The sequence below is a fragment of the Gymnogyps californianus genome, chromosome 16, assembly GCF_018139145.2.
Source record: "Gymnogyps californianus isolate 813 chromosome 16, ASM1813914v2, whole genome shotgun sequence".
Lineage (NCBI taxonomy): Eukaryota > Metazoa > Chordata > Aves > Accipitriformes > Cathartidae > Gymnogyps > Gymnogyps californianus.
The window spans coordinates 14,666,400-14,682,392 of NC_059486.1; the positions used below are offsets into that span (position 1 = coordinate 14,666,400).

General features: G+C 39.7%; 1 protein-coding gene across 2 annotated transcripts in view; it reads right to left on the bottom strand.

Annotated features, from left to right (window-relative positions):
- Positions 1-15,993, bottom strand: part of HECTD4 (HECT domain E3 ubiquitin protein ligase 4) — a 75,862-nt gene that overhangs the window by 13,364 nt on the left and 46,505 nt on the right. For both annotated transcript variants that reach the window (XM_050906374.1, XM_050906373.1), the window contains exons 39-61: positions 15,382-15,584; positions 15,051-15,186; positions 14,177-14,359; positions 13,733-13,903; positions 13,159-13,328; positions 12,620-12,735; positions 11,594-11,697; positions 11,159-11,320; positions 10,873-11,021; positions 10,522-10,601; positions 10,232-10,395; positions 9,452-9,689; positions 8,873-9,009; positions 8,573-8,699; positions 7,810-7,947; positions 7,541-7,677; positions 7,209-7,369; positions 6,450-6,631; positions 4,816-5,021; positions 4,355-4,485; positions 3,923-4,128; positions 2,754-2,933; positions 1,134-2,437 (exon numbers count right to left, since the gene is read on the bottom strand). In XM_050906374.1, the coding sequence (XP_050762331.1) occupies positions 1,134-2,437; positions 2,754-2,933; positions 3,923-4,128; positions 4,355-4,485; positions 4,816-5,021; positions 6,450-6,631; positions 7,209-7,369; positions 7,541-7,677; positions 7,810-7,947; positions 8,573-8,699; positions 8,873-9,009; positions 9,452-9,689; positions 10,232-10,395; positions 10,522-10,601; positions 10,873-11,021; positions 11,159-11,320; positions 11,594-11,697; positions 12,620-12,735; positions 13,159-13,328; positions 13,733-13,903; positions 14,177-14,359; positions 15,051-15,186; positions 15,382-15,584 (4,785 nt within the window). The remainder of the gene's footprint in view (positions 1-1,133; positions 2,438-2,753; positions 2,934-3,922; positions 4,129-4,354; positions 4,486-4,815; positions 5,022-6,449; positions 6,632-7,208; positions 7,370-7,540; positions 7,678-7,809; positions 7,948-8,572; positions 8,700-8,872; positions 9,010-9,451; positions 9,690-10,231; positions 10,396-10,521; positions 10,602-10,872; positions 11,022-11,158; positions 11,321-11,593; positions 11,698-12,619; positions 12,736-13,158; positions 13,329-13,732; positions 13,904-14,176; positions 14,360-15,050; positions 15,187-15,381; positions 15,585-15,993) is intronic.

Consider the following 15,993-nt stretch of genomic DNA (forward strand, 5'->3'; position numbering starts at 1 on the left):
TAATAGCTTGAGAATAGCAACTGAAGATTTTCTATCTGAATAAGCTGATTTTCTTCTAAAAGGGAAACTGATACAATCCCAGACTGCAAAAATGTCTCTCTACATTCACAAGCTATCAGAAATGGCTGTGCTTTTGCAAGCTTCTGAGAAATCTGCAGCATGCAGTTAGCGTAACAACAGAGATGAAGGGTTCTTCTGCATAGCTGAAAACCTGGAGTGATCTGGCATCAATGACAACCACACACAATGCTTTTAAAAATTAATTTGGAACCAGACATCAACAAAATTTATCATCTCTTCTAAAGTAACTTTATAGAAGAATCTGTAGATGGTTTAAAAATATGTGAAAATGTAGTCATTAAACATTAATTGCATTGTGGGTCAAACCAAAGGGCCACCTATCTTTAAATTTAATCTCCAGCAGTGGCCAGTAGCAAATCTTTGAAGAAAGTTACATGAAAGAGGAAATGAATAGATCTTTTCCTTTACATATTCTCTCAGCCTCCAGAAATCAGCAGTTTAAAGATTTCCTAGGTTGAAGGCTGCAATGACTGCTGTGCTTAATAGCTACCAATTTGCATATCCTCCATGAACTTAATCCCTTATGAATTCATTTATACTCTTGGCTTCCACAACACCTTGCAGCAATGAGCTCTACAACTTGGAACATGCAAGAGTACTTCCTTCCATTTTAAAATTGCTACTTGATGACTCTACTACTAGGTCCCCTCTGTCCTTTGAGAGACAGTGAATGCTTCTAAGACTGTGAATGGTACAGAGAAAGTCAATGGAGAATAAAGTTCCTCAACTGTCGTGTCCAAGCTGAGAACTCCTCCTTAGTCTTGCGTGCACAATGACATACATTTATTCTGCACCCATGACCTGTGCTGAGCTACACCTTGCTAACAGTACCCTTCACTCTCCATCATTCAAGTTGTGGCCTCAGTCAAGCACAGAACAAAACGTACAACATGCTTTTTCCTTAACAGTCAGATCATGGTGTTACACACAAACCACAAACAGTACAGTATTTCTCAAAGCTAAAGGTTAAAAAAAAAGTTACTACAATCAGATCTCATTCTTTCAGCAAAAACTGACCCAAAAGACACCCTCTCCTGATTGAAGGCTATTACCTCCACTACAGCAAAACCTTTGATTGGCCGTGACAGAAGCGGCTGGTTGTCCAGAGATGTGACTGTGTACATTGATCCGACATCAGACACAGACGCTGTTTCCACATTGTCAAGTGGTTCCCCAAGGCTCCCAAGGCTGCCAAGGCTTCCAGTGCTGCAGTGGGAAAGATCCAAACTCTCCTGGCTGGAAACAACATGTGGTTCTAGCAATCCTGGTGGGATAGCCAGTTCCAGTCCAGCTTGAAACTGGTCAACTGAGATATCACTAACGGTCCGAGATATACCCTGCGAGCTGCAGAGGGAAGCCTGGCTTGTAGACGCTGAAGCACTAACACTCATGGCAGGTGTGACACTGCTAGAGCTGCTGATATCCAAACTGTCTGCACTACTTGAAACAGTTGGTTTTTCCAGTTCAGTTCTGCATTCTCCTCCTTCCGCTTTGGCCTTGATTTTTTTGGGATCCTCTTCCTGCACAGGGATGTAGATCTCATCTTTGAAGACTCCACCGTGTGCATTGCATGCCTTTCTGATTGCGCTTCTGACAGTACTCTCCTCCAAGTGAGTCGGTATTCCAGAAATGACAAGCAAGCGGCTATGAGCTGTGGGACCTACTAGTGCTTGACACGCATCTGCTACAGCGTCATTTGTCACACCCAATCCTTGTGGATCCTTTTTAGTTAGGTGTCTGAGAATTATAAGCAGAGTCAGTGCTCTATGAAACCATAACATATCCTCAGGCTTGCTTCCTCCTATACTGAGGATTGCAGCATCTGTTTCAGCTGCTCTGGATGAAGACCGTTTGCCTGAAGACGATGTCTTTTCCCGCTTCATTTTGACTTTCTTCCTCTTTGACAGCAAGCTTGGACTCTGTGGTGTCTGTCCTGGAGAAGACGAAGACGAGGACGAAGAGTCACTAAGATTTGGGGCACTTGTTGAAGACATCACATTAGCTGTTACACTCATATTGATAGGTAAGGTTACTTCTGCTACAGCAAGGCAGACTTCCATCAGAGCATGAAAGTACGTTGAAAATCTTCCTTGGTCAGCCCCTCCAACACCAGAACCACCGCACGCATTTCCAGACACCCAGTTTTGTGTTTCTTCATCATACAACTTGTGAAGTTCTGACTGCAGGGCCATAAGCATAGCTAGACAGGGATTTAGCTGAAGGGCAATAGAAGATGACAATCCTGCTGGATTTTTTTTCTGCTCCAGATTGTGAATTTTGCGAAGCAACTCAGCCAAGAGATGAAATATTAATTCCTTCACACACGCTGCCATGTCAGTCGTCCAGAGAAAGTTCCCTGTGCGTGGAAGGCAAGACATGGGAGTCAGCGGTATTTCACCATTAGTAGCTTTATTACATGAGTTGCAACAGTAACATTAAAAAAGGCACAAGAAAAGGTCGTTTCAATGGCTGTATGTCAGCAGTAAGAAAGACAGGAAGGCTATTCCAAGAAGTGCATATCAACAGAAAATTTCTGGAGTTTGAAGAAAATTTCAATATAATGGAAGAGCTCAGAAATACTCTGTGACTGTAATTTTTCTTTTTTTCCTAAACTCTCCATCTGAGCCAGCACATCATTGGTGCTCATTACTAAGTAAATACTGCATTCTCACCTAAAAATTCCACTACTTGCAAGAGAACTGAAGCAGGAATAGTATCCAGTTCATCTTCTGATTTCCCATCCCCATCTTCCAATTTCCAAGTTAATAGCTGTTCTGCGAATGCCATTGCCAGGGGGAATTCAAGAGGAAGAGAATGCAAGACCAACACAGCTCCAGGAGGAGGAGATACTCCTAAGCAAAAAGGTCAAAGAAAATACTTATAATGACTCTAGGCATTTGTAAAGTAAAAGTAGTACCGTATCTTTTAGGATTTTTTTGAGGCTAAACCTATACTAAGTGAGAATTTTCTCTATTAAGTACCTTGTAATAAACAAACAGGAACGTTTATCTATAATGATGTGTTGATATAATCTAGAATGATAAAAGTACAGATAACATTTTGTTTACGTGACATATGTACAGGCTAAAAATAGTTCTGTTTCATATCTAAATACATATAGGACTTTTACAAAACCATTTCTTTGTAGTATGATGTGTGCAATCGGTATTAATAAAAACATCAGAGATGCTGTCGTTCAGCAAAAGAACTTAGTGACCTCCAGTTGAAAGTTGTAAGAGCTTACTGCAGCTCAGTCACCTTCACTGCTCTAAACAGACCACACTGTCACTCTCTTAGGCTGGAAGAGTAAAAAGAGTATTAATGATTGCTCTTGCTTGAGAAGCTGAGATGACCTATGTATTACTATACTGCATATATACGTTACTCTGCGTATTAAAGGGCCCTACCATCACCTTGAAAAGAAAAAAAAAAAAAATAAAAAAAATTAATCTTCATCCGCAACACAGCACCTCAAACAGCAACAGCACCAACTTGAACACTGCAGAAATATTCAAAAACACTGCTTTGTGAACTCCTGGAAGACAAAAATCAGAAAAAAGAAACCACAGATCCTGACAGATTTAACAGAACTAACAAAATCAGAGTCAGATGGCTTCCAACATTTATAAAACCATGTTTTCTTGCTTAAGAATGATTTCATATTTCTGCTAGGACACACTTCTTAATATCTTGTACAAAAATACTGTCATAACTGATAGTAGGACTGGTGACAATACAGGAAGCTCCTACACAGAGGCAATGAAGATGCTTGTCTCACTTCTGAGAATACAGCTAAAAAGGGGTTGGTTTTTTTTTTTGTTTGTTTGTTTGTTTTTTTTACCTAGTTTGATGTGGACCTTGTCCGTAGGGGTGATCACTGAAGGGTACTGGTTGGTTGTTGGGGGAGGTGTTAGGCCTGTGTTGGTTGGAGAGGCATCTCGAGGATAGCACACTGCTTCAATTAGGTTTAACTGACCATTCCTTTTAACTTTATGCCCAAGCCCGTAGACAAGCACTCGAGCCCAAGGAGCTTTATACAGGGATGAACTAAGAAGAGAGCAAGAACAGTTCAGTTAAACTGTAAGTGGCTACTAAAAATCCCAACCCCATCACAGAAGGATTAAACACTCTGCGGTATTTATCCCACCACCCAGAAAATGAGTCTCTGAGAAGAGAAAGAATCTAAAAAAATGAGCACCTACATACTCAGGGTTCACAGAGGCTCAGCGGCACATCTTCAATCTTTGCCACTCTTGGCCCCTCAATTACTTACTCTTTGCGGAATCCAGACTGACTTTCCTTACAGGACACAATTACAAATGCAGCCCCAGGAAAATTAACATCCATATTGACTTTGGATTCTGAAATGGGGAATTCTTCAGCAGGAAATTGTTCTGGCGCCGTCTGTAACATAACATTTCATAATGAAAGCCTCCAAGCAGCAGCAGCAGCAAACCTCCTCCCTCTTCTTTTTTCAAATAAAATATAGCATTGTAAATAATGACATAGTGCGAGGCCACTCCATTTTAATATCATCCAGGGTTTTGCTACTGCTTGCGTTCTCAGCGTGCCCACTATGATCAGAATAGGAACACAATCCATCCAGGGAAACAATTCAGTGTTATGGACAGTATTACGGAAGTTAGAATCACACATAAAGCAAGGGCTTTCTCATTAGAAAGAAGGCAGGCCTTAAAAACAACACTGCTCATAAAACATTACTAAATATTTTACCTGCAAAAAGGAGCAGATCTGTTTAGTGAGGTCTAACAGACTCTCCTCTCCTTGATGTAGCGTCCGAGTAATGGCAACAGTAAGCCACTCTCTGATGGCTTGTGAATTGCCCTGGTAGAAGAGGTCTGTGGCAGCACAGTTCTGGGAATGGACGCAGTGTTGCAGGGACTGGGCCAAAAGAATAGAACTTGAACTGATTGTTCCATCTGTAATAACAAGAAAGAGATGACAAATTTGGAGATCACTTCAATATGTTTATGTAGCCTGTGAAACAGACAGTGGAAAGAAGTTCTAAACCACTTGGAAGATTACAAGCCTCTATTTTCACTCCTCAGCAAGTGCAAACCTCTTCCTAAAGGTCAGCAGCAGAAAGGATCCACCCAAGACCAGACCTGAACCCCTGACATGGTTGGTTGCAGATGGGATGGCCCTCTAAATGCCAGCGGTATTCTTCACCTGCCTTAACCCAACCCTTAAGGAGGCCTGCCATACATACAGAGAGCTGCGGGTTCACAGCTGCCTCATTTTGTCCCATGTATGAAGGCAGGCATATTTCAATTTACTGCGTAAGTACAGTGAGGACAAGTGACCAGAAGTGCTCTCTTCCCCACTCATCCTAGATGAGGTGAAAGCAGCTTTATCTGTCCCCAAGCTTTTCCCATTTATGAACAAGAGAGCTTCTGGGTGGCCCCGAGTGGATCGCAAGCCCCGACATCTCATGGCTGTCGTTCTAGAGCTAATGGGAGAAGTCAAAGAAAAACAAAGCGCAGTGCACAAAGGAGTGGGCAATTCACCAGAATGCCAGTTTGGAAACTGTATGTATTAGCAGGACTTGAATTAGACATATTTTAAAGAGGAAACACTAAATAAAAGCTTGTAAAATTATCGTCAAAGCCATGCAAAGTAGTGCTGTACTCTGCAAGAGGATCTTTACAATGTGGCATCTGTTAGAGGTAACCAAGTTTCAAAATAATTGGAGGAGGGAACAGGACTCTTTCCAATGGTAAATAATTACTTTCAATTATTAATAGCCTATATTTAGCACTTCCTACTTCCTCCTTATGCTCCAGCCATGTTACACACATTTCTTTGCATGCAGAATAGCTTTGTCACAATAATTGTCTTTGTTAACACTCACTTGAATTAGCCAAAGATTCTTTTCCATGATTCAGCACATACATTCTCTAACCAGATCTGTGATTTCAGTAGGAAAAGGACAAACCACTTTGTGAAATGAAGAAGAGTTGAATTTTGAAAACTGTGAGACCCAACTGGCATTTAGTTTTACTACCCTGGATTCAAACTATAAAACATTCTCAATTCCTTACAAGTATCCTATATGGATACTTCCCCCGCCCCCCAAGAAACAGAAGACCACCGATGACAAAGGGACAGAAGCACACAGAATGGAATCTTAGGAGGGACTCTGAGCTGTATTGAATACTTTTAATGAGATCATTAGCAAGAATTTCAGTTTAGTACCCTATCACTAAGGTCAGGAGTCCATTGAGATATTTTTTTCAAATACCATCATTATTAACTAATTAATCAGTAAGTACCAAATTAATTAGATTCTTTTTGTCCCCAGAAAACTACTGTACCGAAAAAGAGCTGTGATAAAAATTAGTGTTTACCAGGAAGAGGTGGTGCAAGAAGTTGGTTGGATAGCAACTGCAGGTGCTCCAGAGTGATATCACGGATAGCAGGAATATGAAACAGCCGAGTAAACATATGTGGAGATTTGGGGGCAAAAATATTGAGGAGAGCCATGCGGCAGTATAGCTTGGCCAGAGAAGCTTCACTTCGCAAAAGCTCTCTAGAAAACACAAACACCAAAACATAAAATTGCTTCACCACACTTAAAATAAGCCATATCCAGCAACCTGCCCCTGAATCCAAACATATATACCTAATTATTTAAAAGGTTCAGGTAGACCCAAATCTTTCTTATTCACTTAAGACAGCACTCAGCCCATCTAATTCTGGTACCAAATTAAGGCACCGGAATTAGAAGCCAGCTCTCCACAACGTCAGTCAAGAGTTCTTGAGCTTTTAGACAGCAACTGACTGATGGTACAAGAAACCTAAGCTTCAAGGAAGGTACCTGTTAGATCAGCATGTACAAAAACACTTTCACGTGACTAAGTAAAATCCTTCCAACAAGACAATTATAACCAATTTCTTTATTACCAAAAAAAAAAAAAAAAAAAATATCAAAACCCCACTACCCATTAAAACATGAATCTTTGTCAGCTTTAATCCAACAACTACAGTAAGATTCAGAAGTTTAGTACTGCTCAAAATAAGGCTGCAGTAGATAACTGTACTATAGGAAATGCTATAGATCAAGTCAGATAATACAAATGCCTTCTAACTCCATTTCTTTTTTTTACCTGTGAATTTGGATATTGGTATTATCCAGGGTAACCAATCCATTTGTGGCAGTCCTCCTATAACCAGCAGGTGGCCTTTCTAACATGTCAATAGGATACCAGTATCTTACCAGAACTCCTTCACTTCTGAGATATGTCTCTACTTGCACCAATTCATTTACCTGGAACACCAAATCCAACACTGTCAATAAACACCGTAATGATAATATATTTTTTTCCTTCAAAAAGAGCACCAAATCAGCATTCTAAGCAGCTTAGTACACTTAACCATATTTGCTCACAGATGTGTGATGCCGCCACATTAAAAGCCCTCCCAATGTATCTTTACTTACTGAATCAACATCCAGAACAACACCATGAAGACCAAATGTCTTCAGCATCCCACGAATAGCAAACTTGGGTAAAGCTGTTCCAACAGCACTACTGGTAACGTTGTTACTGTCAGGAGAGCGAGTCACCACTGTGAGACCTGGACAGAAACAGACAACGCAATTTTTAAGGTACAGCATTTTCCTCAGATTGACAATTTATGCAGTAGATCCCAAGTACCAGAGCCCCTTAGCTTTTATTTTCCCCTCAAGATACTTTTTGCTGACCTTACCTTTTCGTACTTTATCAATTGTAAATTTGTTTGCTTCATCTTTGATATCCTCGATAGTAGGAAGGTAGAGGTCTCTTGGGATGCCACCATTTTCCTCGTAGAGGAATTCTACGGTTTGTCGTGCTATATCAACCATTCCTGGTATACAGAAGGGAGTGCTAGTTATTCTTCCCAGCCACTTGACATAAGTTATTATTCTCATTAATATCATAAGCAGATGAGCTATCTAATTACTTAAATATTCTTTCAGTCAGGCTGATAGATAGGGAGTGGAGCTTTCCTGAGAGACGCTTGTACGCTTCTCATTAGGGCTCAGAATTTTTACTTTGCTCTCACTGTGACTTTCCCACAAACAGGTCAACTTGCCAGAACTATATTCATTTATAAATCCCCCCTTATTAAAGTGTTCCTCAAAAGTTTTGGCTTGATATAGTCATAGACAGAAAATGCATGTAGATAATTTCTTCCCAAACTATTATTCCAAAGTATTTCTTATCCACATCACAACAGCACAACACATTCTGCCACTATTTCAAAAGCCATTTTCCTTGTTTAAATAGTCCAACTTCAGTAAAAGTGTTAAAGAAAAATCATGAACCCAAACCAAATTCTAAGCACTTGATGAAAACAGCAAGTGAATTTCTTTTTAATTTAAATTTTCCAGCCCTGAATACAGTAAAACATAAAAGAAACACAGGTATTATTCATCACACTTACTGCACATCACATAAAACAACATGCATGGAAACAAACATAGCCATACCTAACTGTAAAGCTCCTTTAATCTGATCCAACCCAGACTTCCTCTCAGCCTCATTACGGAATCTTCTTCTAATTGTAGGGAAAACTTTAGTTTCCCAGGCTTTTACCAACAGGGCATAGTGATCCTCCTACAAAAACAAAGGTTATTTAGAAAACCAAGAAAGAAAGAAAAGTTAACAGCAGCTATATTTTCCTTAAGGAAGCAGGGAAAACCATTGTGTGGCAAAACTTAAAAATCTGAATTACAAGATCTGGATTTAGACTACAAGTTACAGCAGGCAGAGCTCGCCATGTTCCTCACCCGGGGAATATCATCGTCGTCGTCATCATCACTTTCATCATCTGCAATAGGAGGGGGATGAGGATCGGGGCCCGATGTGATAAAGTTCTCATAGCTTAGTTCCATTTTATAGTGGCAAGATGTGTCACTGTCATACTCTGCAAAACGCATATGGAAATAATGAGATCATAACGCACTAGAAGGCATGTAAAAATATTCCACGAGGTTTTTGAGATATATTGCATTCCATGGTCTCCAATCAGTCTGTGGAAACGTAATGCATTTCGACATAGTGTAACCAATTGGTTGATTCAATCAACTATAACATCTTATTGTATTCAAAGCCCTAATAAGATAATTTCTTATTGCAGTTGCATTGGGAATAATTTGTGCATCCATATAAATGAAGATCAAAGTAAGATTTTTTTAATTGCCTTGTATAAAATCAAATAAGCATGTATTTGACAATGCTTGTTGTACTGTTTTACCTAAACAAGCACTACCTAAGGACTGCAGCCAGGATGTGCTTAAATCCTATTTAATTGGTTGTAATTTCTCCTGAAAGAGATTTAAAAAAAAAAATGTTAATCATCACTTTACGTTGTTGAGCCGTAGCAACAGCAGCAATTCTACAAGGAGGTCCATGGGTCCCAGGATCAGAAGCTATACTGGTGCCAGCATCGTTATCACTATCAGAAGCCATGGCAAAAGGCAACGCTTCAAAGTTGGCACTTATTTCTTCAGCTAGGTCAATACAGAGATCAGCAGCATTCCTGTGAGCCTGTCCTTCAGCGTAGGCAAACTGGCGAGATCCAAAATTAGCACGGACTTTCGTGTTCTGAAAGAAGATGCACATAAAAGCATTCAGATGAGTTGCGGATTGTTTTGATCCTTCTCTTTGCGCTTTTTAAAAAAAACTCAGCCAAAGAGATGAGCTGATCACATCTCCATGCCATATGGTTTTCCCAGCATTGCTAGCTATAAAACTGGATGCGGCAGGGAAAGTATTAAGCTTCTAAACACAAACTTTGAACTTGCCTTTTTTCTAGCTTCAAGATACAGCATGCTTAGCTAGTATACTTTGAAGCAAGGTCACTGCTGGGAAGGAATACTAACAGAAGGGCTACTAGCACAGAATAATGCCATCTCATCAAGCCAGCTGCACGTTAGTGTCCTAATGGGCAGAAAAAGTTCAAAATAATGACAAAACATATATGCACCTGGGAAGGGTAATGGAATACCTCAACCTAACTCAATAAGGCAAAAATTATCACTCTACTTTTTTATAGATAGGTAAGCAGGCTCAATACTTTCTATATAATGTTTTTAATATTTCTGAAAGAACATATATCAAGCAACATATTTCTGTTAAAAACTTGCCTTTTTCTGAATGTGGACAACTGGCCACATTCCACCAGAGACATCTTCTAGATATGGCCCAAGTCGCTGCCCACAATACGTAAAATAAACTCTGCCTTTAGCTGGCTGCCCTGGGGGGGGTGGAGTTCCTTCTGTTCTTTCCCATCCAATTCCTGCTACATCACCTATAGAAAAATATAATCATCAAACGAAGAACATGGATTTAATCTGTTTTCTCATCTACTGTTTCCCTTCCATTTAGACGATTTTCTGATTTACCAGATAAGCAAGCTAGCTGTACTCTTACATACCAGGAGAAAGAGTCACATCCAATCTAACACTCTTCCACTGTAGCAAGCTGGAGCCATTGTAATGCACTGCTCGCCCATTGCTGAGAAGTAACACAAGACGACAATTAAAAAGAGCACCGAAACAAATAAGGATTACAACTCACTACCAGCTGAAGTCTAGGTAGCTGTGATACTGACAAAAGGCAACTCAACTCTCCTTATTTTGATAAGGAGATATTCCAGTTCATCATCTTAACATTTCAATTAAAACATCCATGTTGCCTACTACAATGTGCTCACAATACTCCTCCCTAAGGAGCATACAAATGTACTGAGCAAGACCATGACTTTTGATGTACATCTCCAACGTACTTGTGAAAAAGACAGGTGCCCACTGGGTTTGTCCAAGCACCATCCCGTTTTTCGGCTTCTGTAGCAAATCCGAATGAAACTATTGGTCCAGTATCATCATCTGTATCGCCATAGGAAACTACTTCAATTTCCCAGTAGAAGGATGGTGCCTAGAAATAAAAATAATAATAATTTTTTAAAAATTATTTACAAAACATAGGTAAAATAGAAAGTTTTCTTTCTTTTTCTTTTCATGCACTATTGAATACTAAATGGCACAAACTGTTGTGCAGTTGTGAGTTCTTACCTGTACTGGAACTGGTGAAGTGGCATAGATAAATGTGCCCCGAGGAAGTCCCCCACCTGCACTAGGATCAGCCAAAAAGGTCACGGCTGTGAGATGTGATGAAAACATGCATGCTCGCACAGGGGGAAACACTCTTGATGGGCTCCAAGTGATTTCTTTGGGCTACAAACAGGAACAGAGCATTTTATTCTACCAATTACAGTTGAAGTCATCTACTGAAATCCAATGACACATTCTTTTATGAAGTGCACATTTAATACAACACACGCAACTACCACAACTGTAATCACAACAAATCACATCCCATTATGGAATTTTTACTGTTTAAATAAGAATCCAACCAGCTGGGCTCCAACACCACAGGCAGACCCTCTGCGCTCAGTGGCTGGCTTCATCTGCAAGTGGTAGAAGACTCAGCACCGTTTCTGTGCTCACCTGCCTTCTGTCTGCTTGGAGTGGAGGAGGGGGAGGTCGAGCACAGTCACGATACAACATTCGTAACCTTTCACACTGCATTTCTACAACAAGGAGCCTCTCCCCTGTAACAACAAACCAAACCAAGTCATGAGGTTCCAATGTTCCAAATCTAGTTACTCGAGTCCAGCAATACAATCTTAATACCAGTAAATAGAAACAAATATGACATTTGCATTTTAAGAGATCTGGTCAAATAGTCTCACCTAATCAACAAAATTAAGGACAAAATCTAATGTATACAAGCAGTTGTTTTCCTCATGTTTAATTTATATTTGGTTAGCAAAGACATTGTTATGTTAATTAAGATATAAAGTTCATTTTAGTGAGCAAGTTTATGACCCAGCAAAAGCAGGAAGTCAAAAGAATTTATGCCTACTGTCAAAAAATCAGTACGCTCTCTTTTATGCTGGAGATCATACTGAAATCCACTTGGTTCCTACCCTAACATCCTTCGCTTCAGCCACTTTTCCTCCAATGAAAGGCTCTGACATGTTCCTAAAACTTGCCCTTGAACTAAGACTTCTGCTGGGCCCACTGCTTATCCTTAAACAAGAGGGAAGGAAATCAAGAGCTCAATGATAAGGAATATAAGCAAGCATTGTAAAAAACAGCAAAACAGTCATAAAAAGAAAATACATAAATGATAATGTCAAGGAATACAGAGTAGGTTACACTGGAAGCAAGAAAAGTGGAGAGGGTTCAGAAGCACAGTAGCAGAGAGCTAGTCCCAGGACTTGCATCTTCTGTGATGCGTAGGATAATCATGTTCTGGCCTAAACTTTAGGCCTAACGTTTAAAATGTTTGAGTCTGATTATTAGCTACTCTGATGTTAACAGCTCTGCAGCTATGACAAGACATGCTGTACTGTGCTAGCTGTCAAAGTCTAAGTAGCTGGAGGACAAAACACCGAAATGATTTTAAAAGTTGTTATGTCTCTGAACTGAATACGACAATGAAGCTGCAAGAACATGTTGAATACCTACCGGGGCTGCACTCCTGCGCTACCAAATTAAGAACTTCTACAGCAGCTGGACACTGTTGAATGAATTCTTCACAGAATGAGCTGTCTTCTAACAGCTGAGCCATCACCAGGCATGCTCTTAATGGAAAAATAATACGTTTAAAGCATTACAAAAGTGTACACTGAATTCAAAGTTGTCTTTACATGTATTGAATTCAAGACTATTTTAAAAGACAGCATGCTGACTGCTCTATTTCTTTGTCTGGTTGCTTAGCTATCCGTTGGAACTTCCACAACGACAGCTTTCCCCTGCTTCATAACATTTACTTATGCTCAATGTATTGTCAGTGTTACAGGGGGCACTTTATTTCTGGTGCTCATTTTAACAACATCCAGACACTAAATGTGCTTTAAGGAAGCGAACAAGAATTTTTGCATTGTCCCCTGCTGTCATATGTCAATACTCACTGAGAAAGAAAACAAGAATCCATGCAATTTTCTTGAGCATTTGTGTACCGTATCAAAACAGACTGAGGTGCTGCACAAAAACCGACGACTCACCTGGTTCTTATTTCAGCAAGAAGCCGGACCACTGCCATTACTGGAGTTGAGCCATCTCCTGTTGCAGGAAGTGAGGTGTGAATAGATAGACTTCCCTCCTGAGGAAGCAACATGGACTGGACTGCCTGTACTACCTTCTCAGTAATGGACAGTTTATGAAGAGGCAATGCCTGATGGTGGGGGGGCACGGTAAAAAGTTAAATTCAAGTAGTTAGTTTCTAAGAAATGAGGGCGTTTTATTACCTGGAGTTAATTCTCATTTTGTACTATCACAAAACCAGCACCAAACACCAGTCAAAAAGAGAAAAAACAGAAACAAAACCAAAAAAACCCAACACAGTATGCAATGGAACATCTTTAAGCACCAAAAGATGAATATCCATGTTACTTGAATGAGAACTTAAATATAGATATTGTTAAGATATGTTTTTAATAATGAGGCAAACTTTACAACTAATCTTTAATCAAAGATGAAACAGACTTTTTACATGCTGTAGATTAATTGCCAGTATGCTGTGACAAAAAATAAATAATTGATATTATACTTAATATTGGATTCTTAAAACTACCGTACCTCAGATCTTGGAACACAGAGCCTAGATAATGGAATAGTTAATGTGTCTGATGCTTGTGAGGTCTTTCTACTGTCTATACTGGTAGGTGGAAATTTGACCGTTGCTATACCTTCTTGTTCATTAATAGATGCCACAACTCCAATGCTTCCTGCTATTCCTTTACCTAAAACCTACAACCAAAGAAGGTCTGCATAAGATTTAAAGCTTTATAAACAAGAAACACTGAGTGTTTAACACCACACACCAACTCAACACACAATTAGAGCTGGGTATTTTAGGAAACAGGAATAACACGCAATAGCAGTCTCCACAAGTGTTATTGCAACTGCTTCACAATCGCAGGCGATCTGCACACTGCTTCATAAGTATGCCAATGCAGGCAAAACATCACGAAAAGCACCAATTCTCGTTTAAGATATAAAATGTGAACGGCGCTGAATTACCTGAACTTCAGAACCTATTTTAATCGTCTCCTTGAAGCCACCCAGAGCACAAAGGGCAGCTACTGCCTGCCGAGCAATTCTTTGCAGTTTAGCAAGTTTCCTTCCACTGCTACTCCCATTCTCCAAAATACTCTCTGCATATTTCCCTAGTTGTGGAATGTACATCAGAGCCCGAGACAGAACCTGAAGACAGAAGCAAAAATACCAGAGAATGACTTCAAAGCACAATTCAAACAAAAACCAACGCCCCAAGCCTCCAGCCCACACAGTTTCAGAAGAATTATTTTTGTTCTTGAAGAGAATTATATAACTCAGAATATTCTAAGTTCTCTGAAGTGTGAACACCATCAAAGCAGGCTCCATTTCCTAGTAACTTTTAGAATCACAGAGTTACATATATAATCTTAGCAAAAGTCTTCGCTCAAGGATTTAGCCTAAGCAACAGATTAGGTGCTACAGGATTCAGAGGAACATAAAAGCAATGTGCTATACTTTCCAGCCAACACTTTAGACCCTCAGAGGTCATGGCAAAGAGGACTGAATAGCAAAGGTAGAATAACTACCTGGCAAAGGCAAGGTAACTCCCTAAACAAACAGCATTATTAATTACTGAAAAGAATGACAGATGAATTACAGCATGACAACACACTCTCTAATGCTGGATAGTTTTTGATTATTTATTCCACCCTAAGACATCAGATGGATACCATCTACTAGGAAGGGCTGCTTCTATGCAGTTACACATCCCAGTTTGAAGTGTCAGAAGTAGCAAATCAGAAAGGAGTAGCTTAGGGAATTAATAATAATTAAGTTCTCTTAACTACTCAATACATGCCTGGTGTAGAATTTGATACTTAATCTTCTGTTTGCTTACTTTTTCAGCAGTTGTTGTCCATATCTGAGCTGCATTTGATTCTGGTGCCATCAACAAGCTATGTAGCAATGCGATCACCTCTGCTGCCATGCTGTTTGCAACATGACCGCTAATGAATGGCCTCACAGGATCCGTCCTATATAGAAGAAGAAAGCAATTTGCCCATTAAGTTCAAAACAAGAGAAGGAAAAGAAGCTTCAACTGTCAACAACAATACACAGCACAAAAAAGGGAAGTTTATGAACACCCAGATTATTTTCTAGGGCACTACAAATACTGGCCTACAGAAAAGCAGAATCTAGACTCTAAGTACAGAATCCAAGGGACCTACCTGGCAAGCTCAGAATTCCTCTCTCTGCAAATAGACGTTTGTGCGGTCTTCTTTTTGTCCCCAGTGGACAACCCACTGGTAGTTTCTGGATTGACTGTTTCTATGGGTGGCCCAACACTAACTATTAGACCAGACTGTGCCCACTTAGTTGCCTTGCGAAGAGCTGCAGCAGCTTCTTCTGTAATAACTTCACAGCAGCCACTCTGAAAATAAAATTGCCATGTAAGACAAATACTAATGTTAGCTCTATTTGGCCACGCTATGTGATGCATTTAACTCTCCTCCCTCTGCATACGTAAAAGTACTGAGAACACATCAAAACATCCTCCTGTGTATGTATTAGTCACAGTCATAAGACAAATTCTTTCTGTTGCTTTTTCTCATCTACAAAGAGATCAGAGATCAATGTGGATTCATTGCCTTTAATATTCCATTCTTAGCTTAACAGTATACTTCTCTTCTCTGATCAAAAAGCCACATGAGTATTTCTGGTGCAAATACTCAAGAACATGTCTTAAAATATACATGCAAATTTAATTTAAATATGTGGTTTAAAATTCATACTATCAATGTGCATTAAACACTTCAGGAAAGAGAATATTAAAGAGGCTT